The sequence below is a fragment of the Sceloporus occidentalis genome, unplaced genomic scaffold, assembly GCF_023333645.1.
Source record: "Sceloporus occidentalis isolate IW3139 unplaced genomic scaffold, rSceOcc1.0.p SCAF_21, whole genome shotgun sequence".
Lineage (NCBI taxonomy): Eukaryota > Metazoa > Chordata > Lepidosauria > Squamata > Phrynosomatidae > Sceloporus > Sceloporus occidentalis.
The window spans coordinates 9,878,535-9,894,275 of record NW_028317001.1 but is presented as its reverse complement, the minus strand read 5'-3'; the positions used below and the strand labels follow the sequence as shown (position 1 = coordinate 9,894,275).

Below are 15,741 nucleotides of genomic sequence, written 5' to 3'. Positions count from 1 at the left end.
GGCTGGTTTTTACCCTTAAAAATGGTTTTACTTTTTAAAAGATAAGCAGTTTGTTTTTCTGTCTAATCCTTATTTTTGTTCTTCTTGTTTGTTTGTATGTTTGTTTGTTTGTTGGTAATATGAGATTGTCTGGTCTGCCAGCTTCCTGAAAATCTCTTAATAAGAAAAGTGAGAAGACTTTTAAAACCTCCCAAAGGAGCTACTTTTGGCCTTTTTTGGGGGTCAAGCCTCCTCTCAGAAGCCAAAGCCCAATGTTTGTGAAGAAGAAGAATAAAGCTTGTATGAAAACTATCCTCCCCATTTCTGTATAAGAAAACCCTCTCAGAAAAGCGACACAAAAGACACACCAAGAAACACACTGACTCCCTTTTGGCCCAAGGAGCCTGGCCTCCTTCTCACTCTGGAGCCTTAGGGAGAGAAAGAGGAGCCTCTCAGTTGAACTGAGGAGGCCTTACAGAAGATTCTGGAACATTATTGCCGACAGTCACAAGCAGCACAAAATGGCCGCCGTAACACAAAATGGCTGCTTCTGTCTCAGCACTTGGCACTTGGCAGGTGGAGGCCTTTAGGGAATCCCTAATGCAAGATCAAAGGGCCTCAAAGTCAGAAGGGACCCCAAAGAGGGTGGCCAGAGGCCTGGACTGCAAAGGACCTCCCTTCTTAACCACTTCTGAGCCTAGAATAAGATGGAGGCTTTTAAGTTCTGCAGAGTTCTTTTGGTCTAGAGAGGCTGAAGTGGGGAAGGCGGGGGCCGAAAGTCCCAAATGGGGTTAGGACACACTGCTTTAATTAGTGCCAACTGAGTTTGAAGCAAAGTAATTTGCCCTCCATAAAATGGGAAGAGAAGAAAATCTGAGAGCCCTAGAATTGGAAATGATCCCCCAAGGGCCATCCAGTCCAGCCTCCTTCTTCCATGCAGGAATACCCAAAATCCTAGACCACAAAGGGCCATCCAGTCCAGCCTCCTTCTTCCATGCAGGAATACCCAAAATCCTAGACCCCCAAGGGCCATCCAGTCCAGCCTCCTTCTGCCATGCAGGAATACACAGACTCCTAGAGTTGGGGGGAGATCCTGGCAGGGAGGGCAGTGAAAAGAGATCCTTAGAAGGAGGGAGGATTGGGAGATATAGTTCTGGAAATCACATTGTTAAAGACTCCTTGTTTTTTTGCCTTTGCCACCCTCTGAAGCTGAGCAAACGAAATCCGAACTCTGGTCTCCAGAGTCCTAGTCCAGCACCAAAAGGCTTCCTCCGAGCACTGTATTTCCAGGAAACCAAATCATGTCCTGGGTGACTCTGGAGCCCAGGGTTCGAGTCCAGGCTTGGCTGTATAAACCCACTGGATGAACTGGGGCAATAAGCCACACTCTCTCAGCCATCAGTGGATGAATATGATGGCAAAACCACTCTGAAGAAATCTTGCCAAGGCACACTGCAACAACAGCAACAACAACAACAACATGCTTGTCCTGACCTCAGTGAGACTTGCTTGTGAATAGACAGGTGCAGCCTTGTTCTGAACGTGTGCATATGATGATCCGCTGGTACTATTGGATCCTTATATCCACAGATGTATAGCAGGATCAAACCTATCTCCTCACCAAGGACTCTGACTGAGATCAGTGTTTACGTTTGAGCCTGGTGGCCTTAAAATGGATCCTAGATCTGAAATAGTCCCTCCAGAAAAGGGACAGATGTCGCCTGACCATCTTGTCCTTGGACTGATTCCTAAATTCCAAGATTTAGGCCAGGGAGGAGGTCTGTCCCTGCCCTCCTCTGAGGCTGAAAGAGTGTGACTTCTCCAGGGAAGAAATGAATCCTAACCTTCCCATCAGCTTCGGGGCTTAATGGATGGGATCAAGGGAGCCACCATGGGCTTGAGCCTCTGCTGAACCGTTGCCTCCACCAAGAAGGCAGTGGCCGGTGGCCAGGGCACTGTTGACTTTTCCACCATCAAATGCTCCATGGCTGCTGCAGTGTGAAAGGCTGGGGAAACCCTTGGCTGAGCAGTTCCTATCACTACTGTGCTCTGAGGCTGAGAGAGTGTGACTTGCCCAGGGCAAGACTTGCACCTATTTCCCAATATTGTGACTGGTGTGTGTGTGCCTTGTTTCCAGGTCTTATGGTGACCTGATGGGAATCTCTGAAGGGGTTTTCTTGGCAGGTTTCTGCAGAGTGGGTTTCCCATGGCCATCCTCTGAGGCTGAGAGAGTGTGACTTGTCCAAGGCTTCAGTTCTTTTGGAAGCCTTTTTGTTTTATCTTCTAGAAGGCAGCTGAGGTGTTGCTTCTTGCACTGAAGAATGAGAGGAACCTTCTGGCATCCAAAAGGCTAACACTCTCTGGAGTTATGTCTGATAATATGAATATATAGGATTGAAATCTGAAAAGACACAGAAAAGACACACAAAGAGACACACTTCCTTCCTTTTGGCCCAAGGAGCTGGGCCTCCTTCTCACTCTAAAGCTTCAGGGAGAGAAAGAGAAGCCAATGGTCTGTTCAACTGAGGCCTCAGAGAAGGTTCTGGAACATTCCCCACAGTCACAAGCAGCACAAAATGGCTGCCAGAAAACAAAATGGCTGCCAGAAAACAAAATGGCTCCGGAAAACAAAATTTGAGTCTGGTGCAGGGGGCGGGGTCTTCCAGGTCCTCTGCCCCCATTGGCCAGCCTCAAGAAGAGGAGGAGCTTCTGCTTCTCTATTTAGCTTTGTGCGCGGAAGAGTGAGTGAGGAGAGAGGAGCAGAGTGTCAGAGGGAGAAAGAGACAGAGAGGGAGGAAGGAGTGAAGTGAGTGGAGGGACAGCAGAGGGACAAGGCCTGGTCACTAGGCTTCACTGCTGCCCTGAGGTCTGGCTGGGCCTGGCTTGGGTCTACTGCTGCTGCTGCTTTCCTTTGGCCACTGCCATTAAGGAGGGGAGGAAGGAGGCCCAGCAGTCCTTCTAGGCATGGCCCTCTCTCTGAAGGTGGGAGAGTGGGACTCCCCAAAGGGGAATTCAGTGCTTCTAATGGTGGCTCTCATGCAGAGATATTATCAGGCCTGGGGGGGGGGAGGATGGAGCTGCCGCCAGATCATCAATGCCACCCCCCCAGTCATTCTGAGGCAGAGGCATCCAGTTTGTGTTCCGGGGGCCATTTTATCTTCAAGCAGTCATTTTGTGTTCCAGCGGCCATTTTGTGCTGCTTGTGACTGTTGGGAATAATGTTCCAGAACCTTCTCTGAGGCCTCAGTTGAACAGAGGCTTCTCTTTCTCTCCTGAGGCTCCAGAGTCAGAAGGAGGCCAAGCTCCTTGGGCCAAAAGGAAGGAAGTGTGTCTCTTTGTGTGTCTTTTGTGTCTCTTTTCTGAGAGGGTTTTCTTATTACAAAGCTCTGCTCTTTCTGGGGAACAAGGGTTTTAAAAGGGATCAGAAATGGGGAGGATAGTTTTAATACAAGCCTTATTATTATTATTATTCACAAACATTGGGCTTTGGCTTCTAAGAGGAGGCTAGTCCCCCAAAAAAGGCCAAAAGTGGCTCCTTTGGGAGGTTTTAAAAGTCTCCCCAGTTTCCTTATTAAGAGATTTTCAGGGAAGAAGGAAGGAGACAGACCAGAATAACTCATATTATTCCCAAATAAACACAGAAACAAACAAGAACAACAAAAATAAGGTTTAGACAGAAAAGCAAACTGCTTATTTCTTTTAAAGGAGAGCCATTATTAGGAAGGTAAAAACAAGACTTTGGTGCTTCTGCCCTTTTACAACTGACTCAGGCTGTATCTGCACTGCAGAAATAATCCAGTTCGAAACCGCTTTAACTCTCCTGGCTCCATGCTGTGGAATCCTGGGATTTGTAGTTTGTTGTGGCACTAGAGCTCTCTGGCAGAGAAGGCTAAGTGTCTCAAAGGTAAAATCCCTGGATTCCATAGCACTGAGCGGTTAAAGACAAACATATTACTTGCATTTACCATCCGCTGCTTCCAAACTACCAGACTAACTTTTATTCTATCTCATTCGTTTTTTAATTATCTGTTAATAAGTTAAAAAGGAAATATATATTGTTTTACTTAGACTTATCCTTACGAATCATTTATTTTCTGTTGCAGTCTTCATTTAAATTGTAAAACAGTTGATACAAAATCGCTCTCATTAGATTAAACTAAACATCATTGGGCTTTTAACCTCCCAACATACTTCTGTTTTACCGATGTTATATTTCTTTGAATAAATTAAAACACTTCAAATTAAATTAGTCTTGTCTCTAAAGTAACATTTTCCCTCCATGCTTCTGGAGATATTCAGTTATATTATTCCAGTCTCCTTTATATAAATTTGACGGTTCGTTTCTAATTCCTCTTGAGAGTTTGTCCATTTCCATCATGTCCAAAAGCTTAAATATCCAATCTTCTTTTGAAGGTATTTCTTTAGTTTTCCATCTCTGAGCAAACACTGTTCTTGCAGCTGACAACATATAAAATAATATTAAACCATGTTTTTTTTCCTATGGATTGTTCTATTATATTAAGCAAAAAGTTTCAGGTGAGAATTTAAAAGATAAAGTTACAACTTTCTTAATTTCAAAATAAACCAACTTCCAAAGTTGTATCTCTTTCCCAAAGTCCACCACATTTGATAGATTGAGCCCTGCTCCTTTTCACATTTCCAACACAAATTACTGCAATTCTTATACATCTTCCTTATTCTCTCTGGTGTTAAATACCATCAAAAATGTTTTATAATAACTCTCTTTGATGTTTTGGCTGCAAATATAGTTCAATCTGCTTTTCCAAGTGTATTCCCAATGGTCTAATTCAATTAAAAAACCAAAGTTTTGATACCATCTGATCACATTTTCTTTAATAACTTCCTCTTCTGTATAGATTTTTTAAGAATACAATTATAAAGTCTTGCTAATAAGGCATCTTTATTCAACATTATTTCCTGTTCTAAATCAGAGTCTGATTTGCAAATACCTTATTGGTTTGATCCAATAAGAAGAGCTCTCTTAATTGTCTGTCAAAGAACCATGAAAGATCATAACCCTGATCATTAGGATCTTCTCGTGTCTTTATTCTATAACCAGTTCTATCTATTTGCATTAATTCTTTATAGGAGATCTAATTTGCGTCCTTTTTTAAATCTCTGGTCTTCTTTCTCAGGAACTTCATCTCAGCCCCTTGGACACAGCTTTGGGGCCTCTCTTGCTGGAAGTGACCCAAGTGCAACACCACCAGGACCCCTGCCCACCTGATGACCAACAGAGAGGCCAAGTGGAGGGAGTTGGGCCCCAAGAGAAAGAGGATGAAGAGGTACAAGAACTCTTTGGTGAGTCGAGGTTCTTGACTATTAGTTTCATCTGTGTCACTGCTGGGCCAGTTCATGAAAGCAAGCGGAGAACATACTCTCCCAATTTAGCAGAGACAGTCCTGGTTAATCCTCTTGTCCCACTTTTTCGGGGCCTTTTAAAAATGTTCCGGTCGCTCTCTCATCCTCCCACTTCAGTTCCTGAGTGCCATTCATTTTGCACCCCAAGTCAAAAGTGGGGAGAGAAGAGGAAAGAAAGAGGCAGGATATTACCCTTCCCAGGAGGCTGAAGCAAAAGCAAACTGCTGTGCCCTTCCTAGCTTGTGTGATCTTCCTCATAAACAACTTTGGCCATCTCCACCGCCTTCTGGATTGATTCTGCACATGTGTCTTCCTTTTCCCATATGTGAAATGTTGGGGATATGGGAGAACATCTCTGCATCTAAATTGGGGGTGGGCCCATTGGCCCTCAAGTCCAGAGTCCTCCCCAGAACTGTTTTTTTAAAATGACACTTGCCTCTAAAATTTGGCAAGAAATGGCTAAATGCACCATAATTATTTTGTGGATAGATGTACTATATATTTTGGGGTAGTAAGTATCCTAATCCATCCTCAATATCCCACCCATGGCCTAAATTATATTGTTTATTATATTGAAAGGATTCGAGACAAACTGGATCTCAAAGGCAGTAGCTTTTTCTTGCTGACAAAATTTAAAGTTTATTTCCTGGACTGAATTCTGAAGTGATGAATTAATATTTAGGATGAACCATGTGCTTTCCTCCCCTTTTGCTTAGGCACTCTCTGGATGAGGGCTATTTTCTGTTGCAGGTGACCTTTGCGGATGTGGCTGTATATTTCACTGAGGAGGAATGGAAATTGTTGACGAAGAAGCAGAGGCTGATGTACAATCATATAATGATGGAGAATTATGAGAATGTGGCCTCTGTGGGTAAGGAACCGAAATCCATTGTCCTTTCTATGAAGACTGAGGTCCTGTTTATGCTTAATTATCATGGTGCTATGATTCCACTCGAATTACCAAATCATAGCGTTGGAATAGACCACAAGGGCCATCCAGTTCAACCCCCTTCTGCCATGCAGGAATATACATTCCAAGCATCTTTTTAAAGACCTCCAAAGCAGAGGAGTCCATCAAACTCTAAGGGAGTATATTCCATTGTTGAAGCGCTCTTACTGTCACAAAGTTCCTCCTAATGTTTAGGTGGAACCTCTTTCCCTGTGGCTTGCATCCATTGTGGTGTCTCCTTTTTTCTGTAGCAGCAGAAAGCATGCTTGCTCCCTCATCAATTTAAACTCTTTCTGATGTTTAATCCACTCTTAACCTTCTTTTCTCCAGGATAAATTCCCAGCTTCCTAAGCCACTCCTCATAGAGCTTGATGGTTTCCAAATCCTTCACCACTTTGGTTGCCCTCCTCTGGGCATGTTCCAATTGTCGACATCCTTTTTTAATTGTGGGGCCCAGAACCGGACACAGGATTATTCCAAGTGAAGGCTGACTAAAGCAGAATAGAGTGGCACTATTACTTCCCTTGATCTAGAAATTATACTCATTTTGATGCAGCCTAGAATGATATTAGTCTTTTTAGCTGCTGCATCACACTGCTGGCCCATGTTCAACTTGTGGTCTACTAGGAGTCTTATATCCCTTTCAAACGTAGTTTAATTGTGATAGCAACATCCTGTAGAATATATGAATTGTAGTTTAGTGAAGCACTATTGGAGAGACATCAAAGGAGAGGGGCCTTGAGGATTGGGAGGCAGCCACGAACCTGACAGATTTTAAGAACTGGTTTGAGACAACCTCTAAGAATCAGCTCAAATCTTTGTTTTCAGACATATTTAGGGGTTGCATTTAGCAATTATGAGTAATACCTATGAAGGGAGGAAAGGGAGGCACAAAACCTGCTTTTTCTCTAATGTTTCTTTTCCATCCTGAGCTTGCTTAGCTCCATGGTTGATTCCAGAGGCCCTTTGTTACCCAAAATGCTGGAGTCTGGGAAGGACACCTGCAAGTGCGATGCTTTTAGGGGAATTTGGCACTTAGCTAAAAAGAGAGATATAGTTTGGTTGGGGCAAGAGCAACCTCGGGATTCAGCCCAATTGTGCCAGGTCCGGAAGCACACAGAACTCCAAACGCATTTGAAATAGGTTTTATGTTTTATTTAGGGGGAAAACAACACACACACACACACACACACACACGTGTAAGCCTTCACACACATGCACAAGAACTAGATAACAGGTGGGAGTGGTGAAGAGATATAAGACTTTCATAATGGTAATACTTTACCTAGGCAGATCTTCATTCCAATTGCTGAGGGTTCGAAATGGGAAGAGAAGTCAGGAGCTCCTGTGACAACTGGGGTTGGCGAGTGCATTGAGGTGCTTAGCCATGTAAACCGACAGACTGTCTGTCTGTAATTGGACTGATGTCAAAGAACAGCCACCAGGGCAGATATTTACACTGTAATTGTTGCTTGTGGGCAAAAACCAAGTGTTCAAAAAGGTTTAAATCGCTTTAGAAACAGCATGAAGCATCCCCTGCAGTTATCTTGCATCATGCCTTGGGCTCTGACTCAGGACTCTATGGCAGTCTCACAGGATATGATGCTACCTGTCATTCAAAGTATTTTTGAACATGGTTAATGGAATATTTTTTCCAACAGTCCTTTGACTATCTGCTTCCACTGATTCCCTCAAGGCAGTCCCCATTTTTTGCTAACTCCTATAAGTAAGGATATGATTGGTTCATGGATTTAGAGCATAAGCAGCAGGGTCATGCTTGGGTTACTCACAGAAACTTTCTTAATTTAATCTCTAATAAGGAGGGGCTAATAAGATCTAAATCATGGGGTAACACCCTCCTCTCTTAACTCTGATTTTCAGTGTTAATTGTCTTTGTCCTTCTTTGCAGAAAAACATTTGAGTCATGAGAGAGTCCACACAGGAAAGAAGTCACATAAATGCCAGCACTGTGGGAAACGTTTTGCTTACAAGTCAGTCTTTGTCATGCATCGGAGAGTCCACACAGGAGAGAAGCCATACAAATGCCAGCATTGTGGGAAAGGTTTTTCTCAGAAGTCATACCTAGTGAGACATCAGAGAGTCCACACAGGAGAGAAGCCATACAAATGCCAGCATTGTGGGAAATATTTTCCTTGGAGGTCACACCTAGTGACACATCACAGAGGCCACACAGGAGAGAAGCCATACAAATGCCAGCATTGTGGGAAATGTTTTTCTATGAAGTCAAACCTAGTGATCCATCAGAGAGTCCACACAGGAGAGAAGCCATACAAATGCCAGCACTGTGGGAAATGTTTTTCTATGAAGTCAAACCTAGTGATCCATCAGAGAGTCCACACAGGAGAGAAGCCATACAAATGCCAGCATTGTGGGAAATGTTTTTCTATGAAGTCAAACCTAGTGATCCATCAGAGAGTCCACACAGGAGAGAAGCCATACAAATGCCAGCACTGTGGGAAAGGTTTTCCTTGGAGGTCACACCTAGTGAGACATCAGAGAGTCCACACAGGAGAGAAGCCATACAAATGCCAGCATTGTGGGAAACGTTTTCCATTGAAATCAAAACTACTGATACATCAGAGAGTCCACACCGGGGAGAAGCCATACAAATGCCAGCATTGTGGGAAATGTTTTTCTCAGAAGTCACACCTAGTGACACATCAGAGAGTCCACACACGAGAGAAGCCATACAAATGCCAGCATTGTGGGAAATGTTTTTCGTCGAAGTCATACCTAATGACACATGAGAAAAGTCACACTGGAGAGAATCCATACAAATGCCAGCATTGTGGGAAATGTTTTTCTTCAACATCAGACCTAGTGAAACATCAGAGAGCCCACACAGGAGAGAAGCCATACAAATGCCAGAATTGTGGGAAATGTTTTTCATTGAAATCAAACCTAGTGAGACATCAGAGAGCCCACACAGGAGAGAAGCCACATAAATCCCAGGAGTGAACGAATATTATTTTTGTCAAGAAGGAATACAAAAAATATATGTTCAATCCAGTGTTGCTAAGAAAAGGCCCTTCTGATTTTGGTTGTAAGATTTGTCTGTCCAGGTCTGTTTATGTTTTAAGGTTGTATTTTGTTAAGTTAGGTTTTCATTGCTACTTGTATAGATAATTACTTTGGGTTGTAAATTTGGCTGGGGATTGTGGATCATGGTATAGGTTAGGTAAATGGGGGGGGGGGGGGCTGGGATTTGTTGCCGCTGGCTAGGATAGTTATGAGAATGATAGATTTTGAAAAGTGTGGGATGTTGGCTTAAGAAAGTTGGGGGCAGGTATTAACAGAAAGGGCTAGTTTGTGGGAATGGCAAAGGGGGCCTTGTTACCTGTGGGGCATAGACTGTGGGAATTGGAGGTGTGGGCTAGGGTTGGAAGAGGGTGGAGTTTTAGGTTTGGAGTTTTAATGTATTCTTTGGATTGGAGTGGGCAGTTCTGCTTAAACACTGAATTTCTATGTGTTCTCAATAAACTTATTTGCTGTATCAACACACTGGACTCTTTGATGCACAAAAAATTCTGAATTTGCCCAAAACTGACCCTTTCTTCTCTCCTCAGTCCTCAGCTCCATTCCCAGCCATAAGTTCACCAGAGGCAAACACACACACACAAATGTACAAGATACACAGAGAGAGCTATATTTCCAAACCATAGCCTTCCTTTCCTGCCTTTCTCTTCTGAGTCCAATTCTGCACCTTGGGCTCCATTGTTGTCTCCTCAAAGGAGGGAAGGAAGGGGAGGCTGCTGAACCCCCAGCGCATACCTTCCTTTCCCGCCAAGGCCGCCAGCGGAATAAGAAGCAGCAGCAGCAGCAGCCTGCCCCTAGCAATCCCTGGGCATAAATGCATGAATAAAGGGATTCATGACATATTGTGACCCATTGTAACCTCAGTCTGCTGCTCCTTACCTGAACGACTGAGACAGGACTATTGTGATCTCACCCTGAGGTTTATTGCCTGAAGGATTGAGACTGGCCCACTGTGACTTCAGTCTGATGCTGCTTACCTGACAGATTGAGACAGGACTATTGTGATTTAAGGTTGGTGCTTCTTACCTTCAGGAATGAGATGGGACTGTTGTCATTTCAGACTGCTGCTCCATACCTGGAGGATTGATACTGGTCCATTACGACCTCAGGCTGATGCTCATTGCCTGAACGATAGAGACTGTCATATTGTGACCTCAAGCTGATGCTCCTTTCCTGATGGATTGAGACTGGACTATTTTGAGTTCAGGAAGATGCTTCTTTCCTGAAGGATTGAAACTCCCATTGTGATCTCAGTCTGATGCTCCTTGCCTGAAGCATTGAAACTGTCCCATTGTGACTTCAGTCTGATGCACCTTACTATTAAAACCCCCAACCCACCTCCAAATTATAAAAACATTACTCCACCCCTAAAAAGGTATTAAACAGCAAGAAAATTTAAATCATCCAAAACACAATATAGTAAAAAAGTTTTTTTCTGTTAAAATATATTTCTAAATTGTATTGAAAATGTTCAGATGTGTCAATGGTTAACTAAGGTTTAAAATGGTTCCTGTTGAAGGCCAGAAAGTCTAGGCCCGGAAGAGCAAGTCTTCAAGGACATGTGCTGAGACATAATATCAACAAATGTATTATTGTTATGCTTTTGTGTAGTGTGGTGACTTCATGGGAAAGAGGTGTGTCCACTTGGTGGGAAAGTTGATCTTGTGAGAGAACAAAGACTGATGTCACATTCAAGTTTTTAGCATGGACTCTAAAAGAGTATAGATGTATAGTAGCTTGCTGTAAAGTGTAAATAGCAACAAAGTTAATAAACCCTCATTTGAGTGAAAATCTGTGTTGAAGTTACTTTGATATTGAGTAGCTGAGAAGACTACATCTGTTCCAGTTGGTACCAGTTCAGAACCACTGGTAACAAGAGACATCAACCATCACAAAGATTTTTTTCTCTAACAAGTGGTAGCAGAGGATGGTTAGGATGGTTGCCGAGATGGTTTGCCTGAGGATGGTTCCCAGGATGGTTGCCAAGCTGGTGTGCTGAGATGGTCTTCTGGAGGGTCTGCTGTTGCTGAAGTTCCTGTTCCACTGAGAATCTGCTGTGGAGTTTTTCTTCCAGCTGTAAGTTAGCTCTGTGTTGTTCATCTGTCCTGTGCCGGGAGGCAAATGGGAAGATAACAGTGTTTGTTGGACATTTTGCTGGGACTCTTGGCTGTTTTGCCGTTTGCTTTGAATCATGGAGGCGGCAGCAAGATTTCCCAAGTTAAACAACAACAATTACAGCTCTTGGGCTGTTTACACAGAATCGCTGTTGGTCCGTGAGGGTCTCTGGCGTGTTGTGGAACAAGGTCCTACTGATGCTACACGTGCTGATGATTCAAAGGCACGAGCTACAATTTTACTCACTGTTGAGCCTAACCAGATTAATCATGTGAGGCTCAAGACTAGTGCTAAAGCTGTCTGGGACACTTTGAAGAATGTGCATGAAAGTAGCACTGCCTTGTCCAGGATGCTCTGTTGCAAAAGGTTATATGCTTGCAAGATGCAAAGTAACCAAGATCCTGAGAAGCATTTGGAGGAAATGCATGACCTGTTTGCACAAGTGCAGCTGAGAGGTGTCACCTTGCCTGAGGAGCAAAAGGCGTACATCTTGCTTGGGAGTTTGTCCCAAGACTTTGAGCACATATTGCATAGCTTCCAAGGGATGACTGAAGACCAGATGACTGCTGAGTTGGTGTCGGCGCGCGTCTTGGAGGAGAGCCAGCGACGGAAGTCAGAAGGGCTCCAGAGGCAGCAGCGACAGATACCAAAGGTATTCAACCCACTGGAGGTTGTGGAGAATTGTCAGCAGGAGAAGGCTGCAGTGTCCAAGTCTTGTTTCTATTGCAAGAAGCCAGGGCACGTCCAAAAGAACTGTTGGAAGTTGGCAGCATCGAAGAAGAAGCAGGGAAAAGGTGCTAGTTGCAGGAGTGGAGCGGCAGTTGTGGCTGGGGTCAATGACTGCAAAGCCCATCAAGCAGCCACAGTGAGTTCAGTCTGGATGCTGGATTCTGGGGCTTCTAACCATATGTGTAATGACAATAAGCTCTTGAAAGCTAAGTCTGTGTCAAATGTTCAGTCTGTTGCAATGGCTGATGGTGTTCCCAGAGAGGTAAAACATATGGGTACTGTACATGTTCCTAGTTTTGGGGAAGATTTTGAAAATGTTTTGTGTGTTCCCAAATTGAAGAATTGTCTTGTTAGTGTGTCTGCATTAACAACAGATGGGTATGCTTTGAAATTTGAAGGAGATAAATGCATAATTAGCAAAGGGAACAAGGTATGTGCAAAAGCACAAAAGAAAAATAAATTGTATTTTATGCTTGATAAAGCTGAGTGTGCCAGTGTCAGTAATGTGCCTTTACATGCAGATTGTGCACATTATTTTCACAGAGTGTTTGGTCATATAGGGTTTTCAGGTTTGGAAAAGCTAGGAGAGGTTTGTCCTGAGTTCAAAATGAATTCTTGTCCTAATCTTGATTGTTCTGTTTGCAGTAAGATCAAATTGAAAGCTTTTCCAGTGGCCAAGCAAACAAAATGTGTCACCAAAAGGCCGTTTGAGGTGGTGCATGCTGATTTGGCTGGGCCTTTAACTAAAACTGTTGGGGGAAGTCAGTATTTTCTGGTAATTGTAGACAGGCACACAAGGTACTCCTATGTGAAAGTCTTGAAGGAGAAAAGTGAGGTTGCTGAAGTCTTCAAAGACTGGGTGAATCAAATAGAGCGCCAATTTGAGTACAAAGTGGGTTCTTTGGTCACTGACAGAGGAGGCGAATTTTTATCTTCTGACCTTAAGAATTGGTTGCAGAAGAAAGGTATACGTCACAACACCACTAATCCTGCAGTTCCACAGGAAGATGGGTTGGCAGAGAGACGTATTGGTGTTTTGAAGCAGATGAAAGACTGTATGTTATTGGATGCTAATGTTTCTGAAAAATTTTGGGGTGAAGCAGTTTTAATGGCTAACCATATAGCAAATAGGGTGTGGAATTCAGCCGTGAAGCAAACACCTTATCAGATGCTACATGGTAGACCACCAAACTTAAAATACCTGAGGGTGTTTGGGCAATTTGCAAATGTGTTTGTGCCAGCAAAATTCAGAAAGAAGGGTGAACGTAAATGGAAAAGGTTGATGTTTGTGGGTTATTCTGGCAACAGTTATAAATTTTACCAGGGTCATGGGAGAATTTTGTTGTCCAGAAGTGCCAATTTTGAGAAACATTCTGGCTGGGAGAGGTTGCATTCCAATCAGGAAGTGTTTCTGCGACTGGGGCAAAGTGCTGGAAATGGAGGGGTAAGACAGCCCACAATGTCCACAATGTCTCCAGAGGAGGAGAAACCCAGTACTTCACAACACACTCAAACACAGCCAACACTACACACACCCATCACCACAAGTCAGTTTGAAGTTGTGTCAAAGAAGGACACTGAGGTGCAAACTAGTTCAGAAAGTGAGGATGAGAGAGGTAGAACAAAGGTGTTGATTCCTAGGAGGTCTCAGAGAGTGAGAAAGCCTCCTGACAGATTTGTTGTTCAGACTGCAACTGCTTGTTGTGCAGTGGCTGATGAGCCTGAGAGTTTTGAAGAGTTGCAGAAGTTTCCTAAGGAGGAGAAAGACAAATGGTTTTCTGCTATGGACCAAGAATTCTTGTCTCTAGTTGAGAAGCAGGTTTTTGATATTGTTGATAGGCCTAAAGACCACAAGGTTGTGGGTTGCAAGTGGGTCTATAAGAAGAAGGAAATGCCTGATAATAGTCAAAAGTACAAAGCCAGGTTGGTAGCTAAAGGGTTCACACAGCAAAGGTTTGAGAATTTTGACAAAACTTTCTCACCTACTGCAAAGCCAGAAAGTTTGAGATTAGTGCTTGCATTAGCTGTGAGGCAAAGAAAAGTGGTAAGGCATTTTGATTTTGAGACGGCTTACCTAAATGCTAAGCTTGAGGAGGAAATTTACATGGAACAACCTCCTGGTTTTGGTAGTAATACTGAGACAAAAGTGTGTAAGTTGAATAAAGCGTTGTATGGCTTGAAACAAAGTGCACGTTGCTGGAATCAGTGTATTCATGCTGAGCTTGAAAGGCTTGGGTTTAAACGAAGTGTTGCAGATGCTTGTGTTTACACTAGAGGAGGGGTAGTTCTTGTGATTTATGTGGATGATCTTTGTGTAACAGCTAATTCAGAACAAGAAGTGCAAGAGGTACAAAAGGAATTGTCTCAGAAGTTTGCATTGAAGGACTTGGGAAATCTGAAAGCTTACCTAGGGATAGAAGTAGAGTGGACAGATGATGGCAGATGTCTGTTGAGTCAGAAGAAAAAGATTGAGAGGCTGATTGAGAAGTGTGGATTGCAGGATGCAAAGCCTGTGAAAAGCCCAATGACTCCTGGTTATGCCAGTGCAGAGTCTGCTGAATTGTTTGATAATCCTGAGTTGTACAGAAGTGTAATTGGTAGTTTGTTGTTCATTGCTAACAATACACGGCCTGATATTTCTTTTGCAGTTGGTTTATTGAGTAGAAGTGCAAATAGTCCAAAGGTGGATGATTGGACGGCTGTGAAACATGTTTTGAGGTATTTGAAAGGTAGCAAGAACAAGAAGCTTGTGTTTCAAGGAAGTGAAGAGAATCTAGTGTGTTACGCAGATAGTTCTTTTGCAAGTGAGGCAGAAAAGAAGTCAATAACAGGAATTGTGATTAAGTTTGCAGGTAGTCCAGTTGTTTGGAGAAGTAGAAAACAGAATTGTGTAGCACTTAGTACTTCAGAAGCAGAATTTGCTGCATTGTCTGATTTGTCTGGAGAGATAGTTTGGATTAGACAGTTGTTAAGTGATCTGGGAGAAAATTGCACTGAGCCTACTTTGGTTTTTGAGGATTCACAATCATGTATTGGGATGGCAGAGGCTGAGAATTTGAAGTGCAGGACTAAGTACATTGGAGTAAGGTACCAGAATGTAAGAGAGTTAGTTCAGAATGGTATCCTAAAGATAGAGTACATTGACACAAGGGATAACTTGGCAGATGTTTTGACAAAGGCACTTTCTGGAGAAAGACATGAACAACTTTCTTGTGCAATTGGTATGGTTCCTTAACTCCACAAAGATATAAATGTAAATACACAGTGTTATTCCACATCTGTACATTTTGGAGGGGCATGTTAAAATATATTTCTAAATTGTATTGAAAATGTTCAGATGTGTCAATGGTTAACTAAGGTTTAAAATGGTTCCTGTTGAAGGCCAGAAAGTCTAGGCCCGGAAGAGCAAGTCTTCAAGGACATGTGCTGAGACATAATATCAACAAATGTATTATTGTTATGCTTTTGTGTAGTGTGGTGACTTCATGGGAAAGAGGTGTGTCCACTTGGTGGGAAAGTTGATCTTGTGA

At 43.1% G+C, this 15,741-nt stretch overlaps 2 protein-coding genes across 3 annotated transcripts in view; one reads left to right on the top strand and one right to left on the bottom strand.

Annotated features, from left to right (window-relative positions):
• LOC149301577 (uncharacterized) overlaps positions 1–15,741 on the bottom strand; it is a 102,033-nt gene that overhangs the window by 66,165 nt on the left and 20,127 nt on the right. The gene's annotated exons all lie outside the window — the stretch shown is intronic.
• Positions 2,746–9,511, top strand: LOC149301578 (uncharacterized). Of its 2 annotated transcripts, XM_089483992.1 has the most exons (4): positions 2,746–2,785; positions 5,136–5,301; positions 6,112–6,232; positions 8,220–9,511. In XM_089483992.1, the coding sequence occupies exons 2-4, from the start codon at positions 5,227–5,229 to the stop codon at positions 9,287–9,289; spliced, it is 1,266 nt and encodes a 421-aa protein (XP_089340118.1). In that variant the 5' UTR covers positions 2,746–2,785; positions 5,136–5,226; the 3' UTR covers positions 9,290–9,511. The 2 variants fall into 2 exon arrangements, with proteins under 2 accessions (XP_089340118.1, XP_089340119.1); XM_089483993.1 differs by lacking the exon at positions 2,746–2,785 and having other exon boundaries at positions 5,218–5,301; positions 6,078–6,232.

Excerpts from the sequence above, each read along its gene's own strand:
- LOC149301578 (XM_089483992.1), top strand. The coding sequence starts at position 5,227 with ATGACCAACAGAGAGGCCAAGTGGAGGGAGTTGGGCCCCAAGAGAAAG. Across the intron at positions 5,302-6,111 it reads AGAGGTACAAGAACTCTTTG|GTGACCTTTGCGGATGTGGC; the intron begins GTGAGTCGAGGT and ends TTTCTGTTGCAG. Across the intron at positions 6,233-8,219 it reads TGAGAATGTGGCCTCTGTGG|AAAAACATTTGAGTCATGAG; the intron begins GTAAGGAACCGA and ends CCTTCTTTGCAG.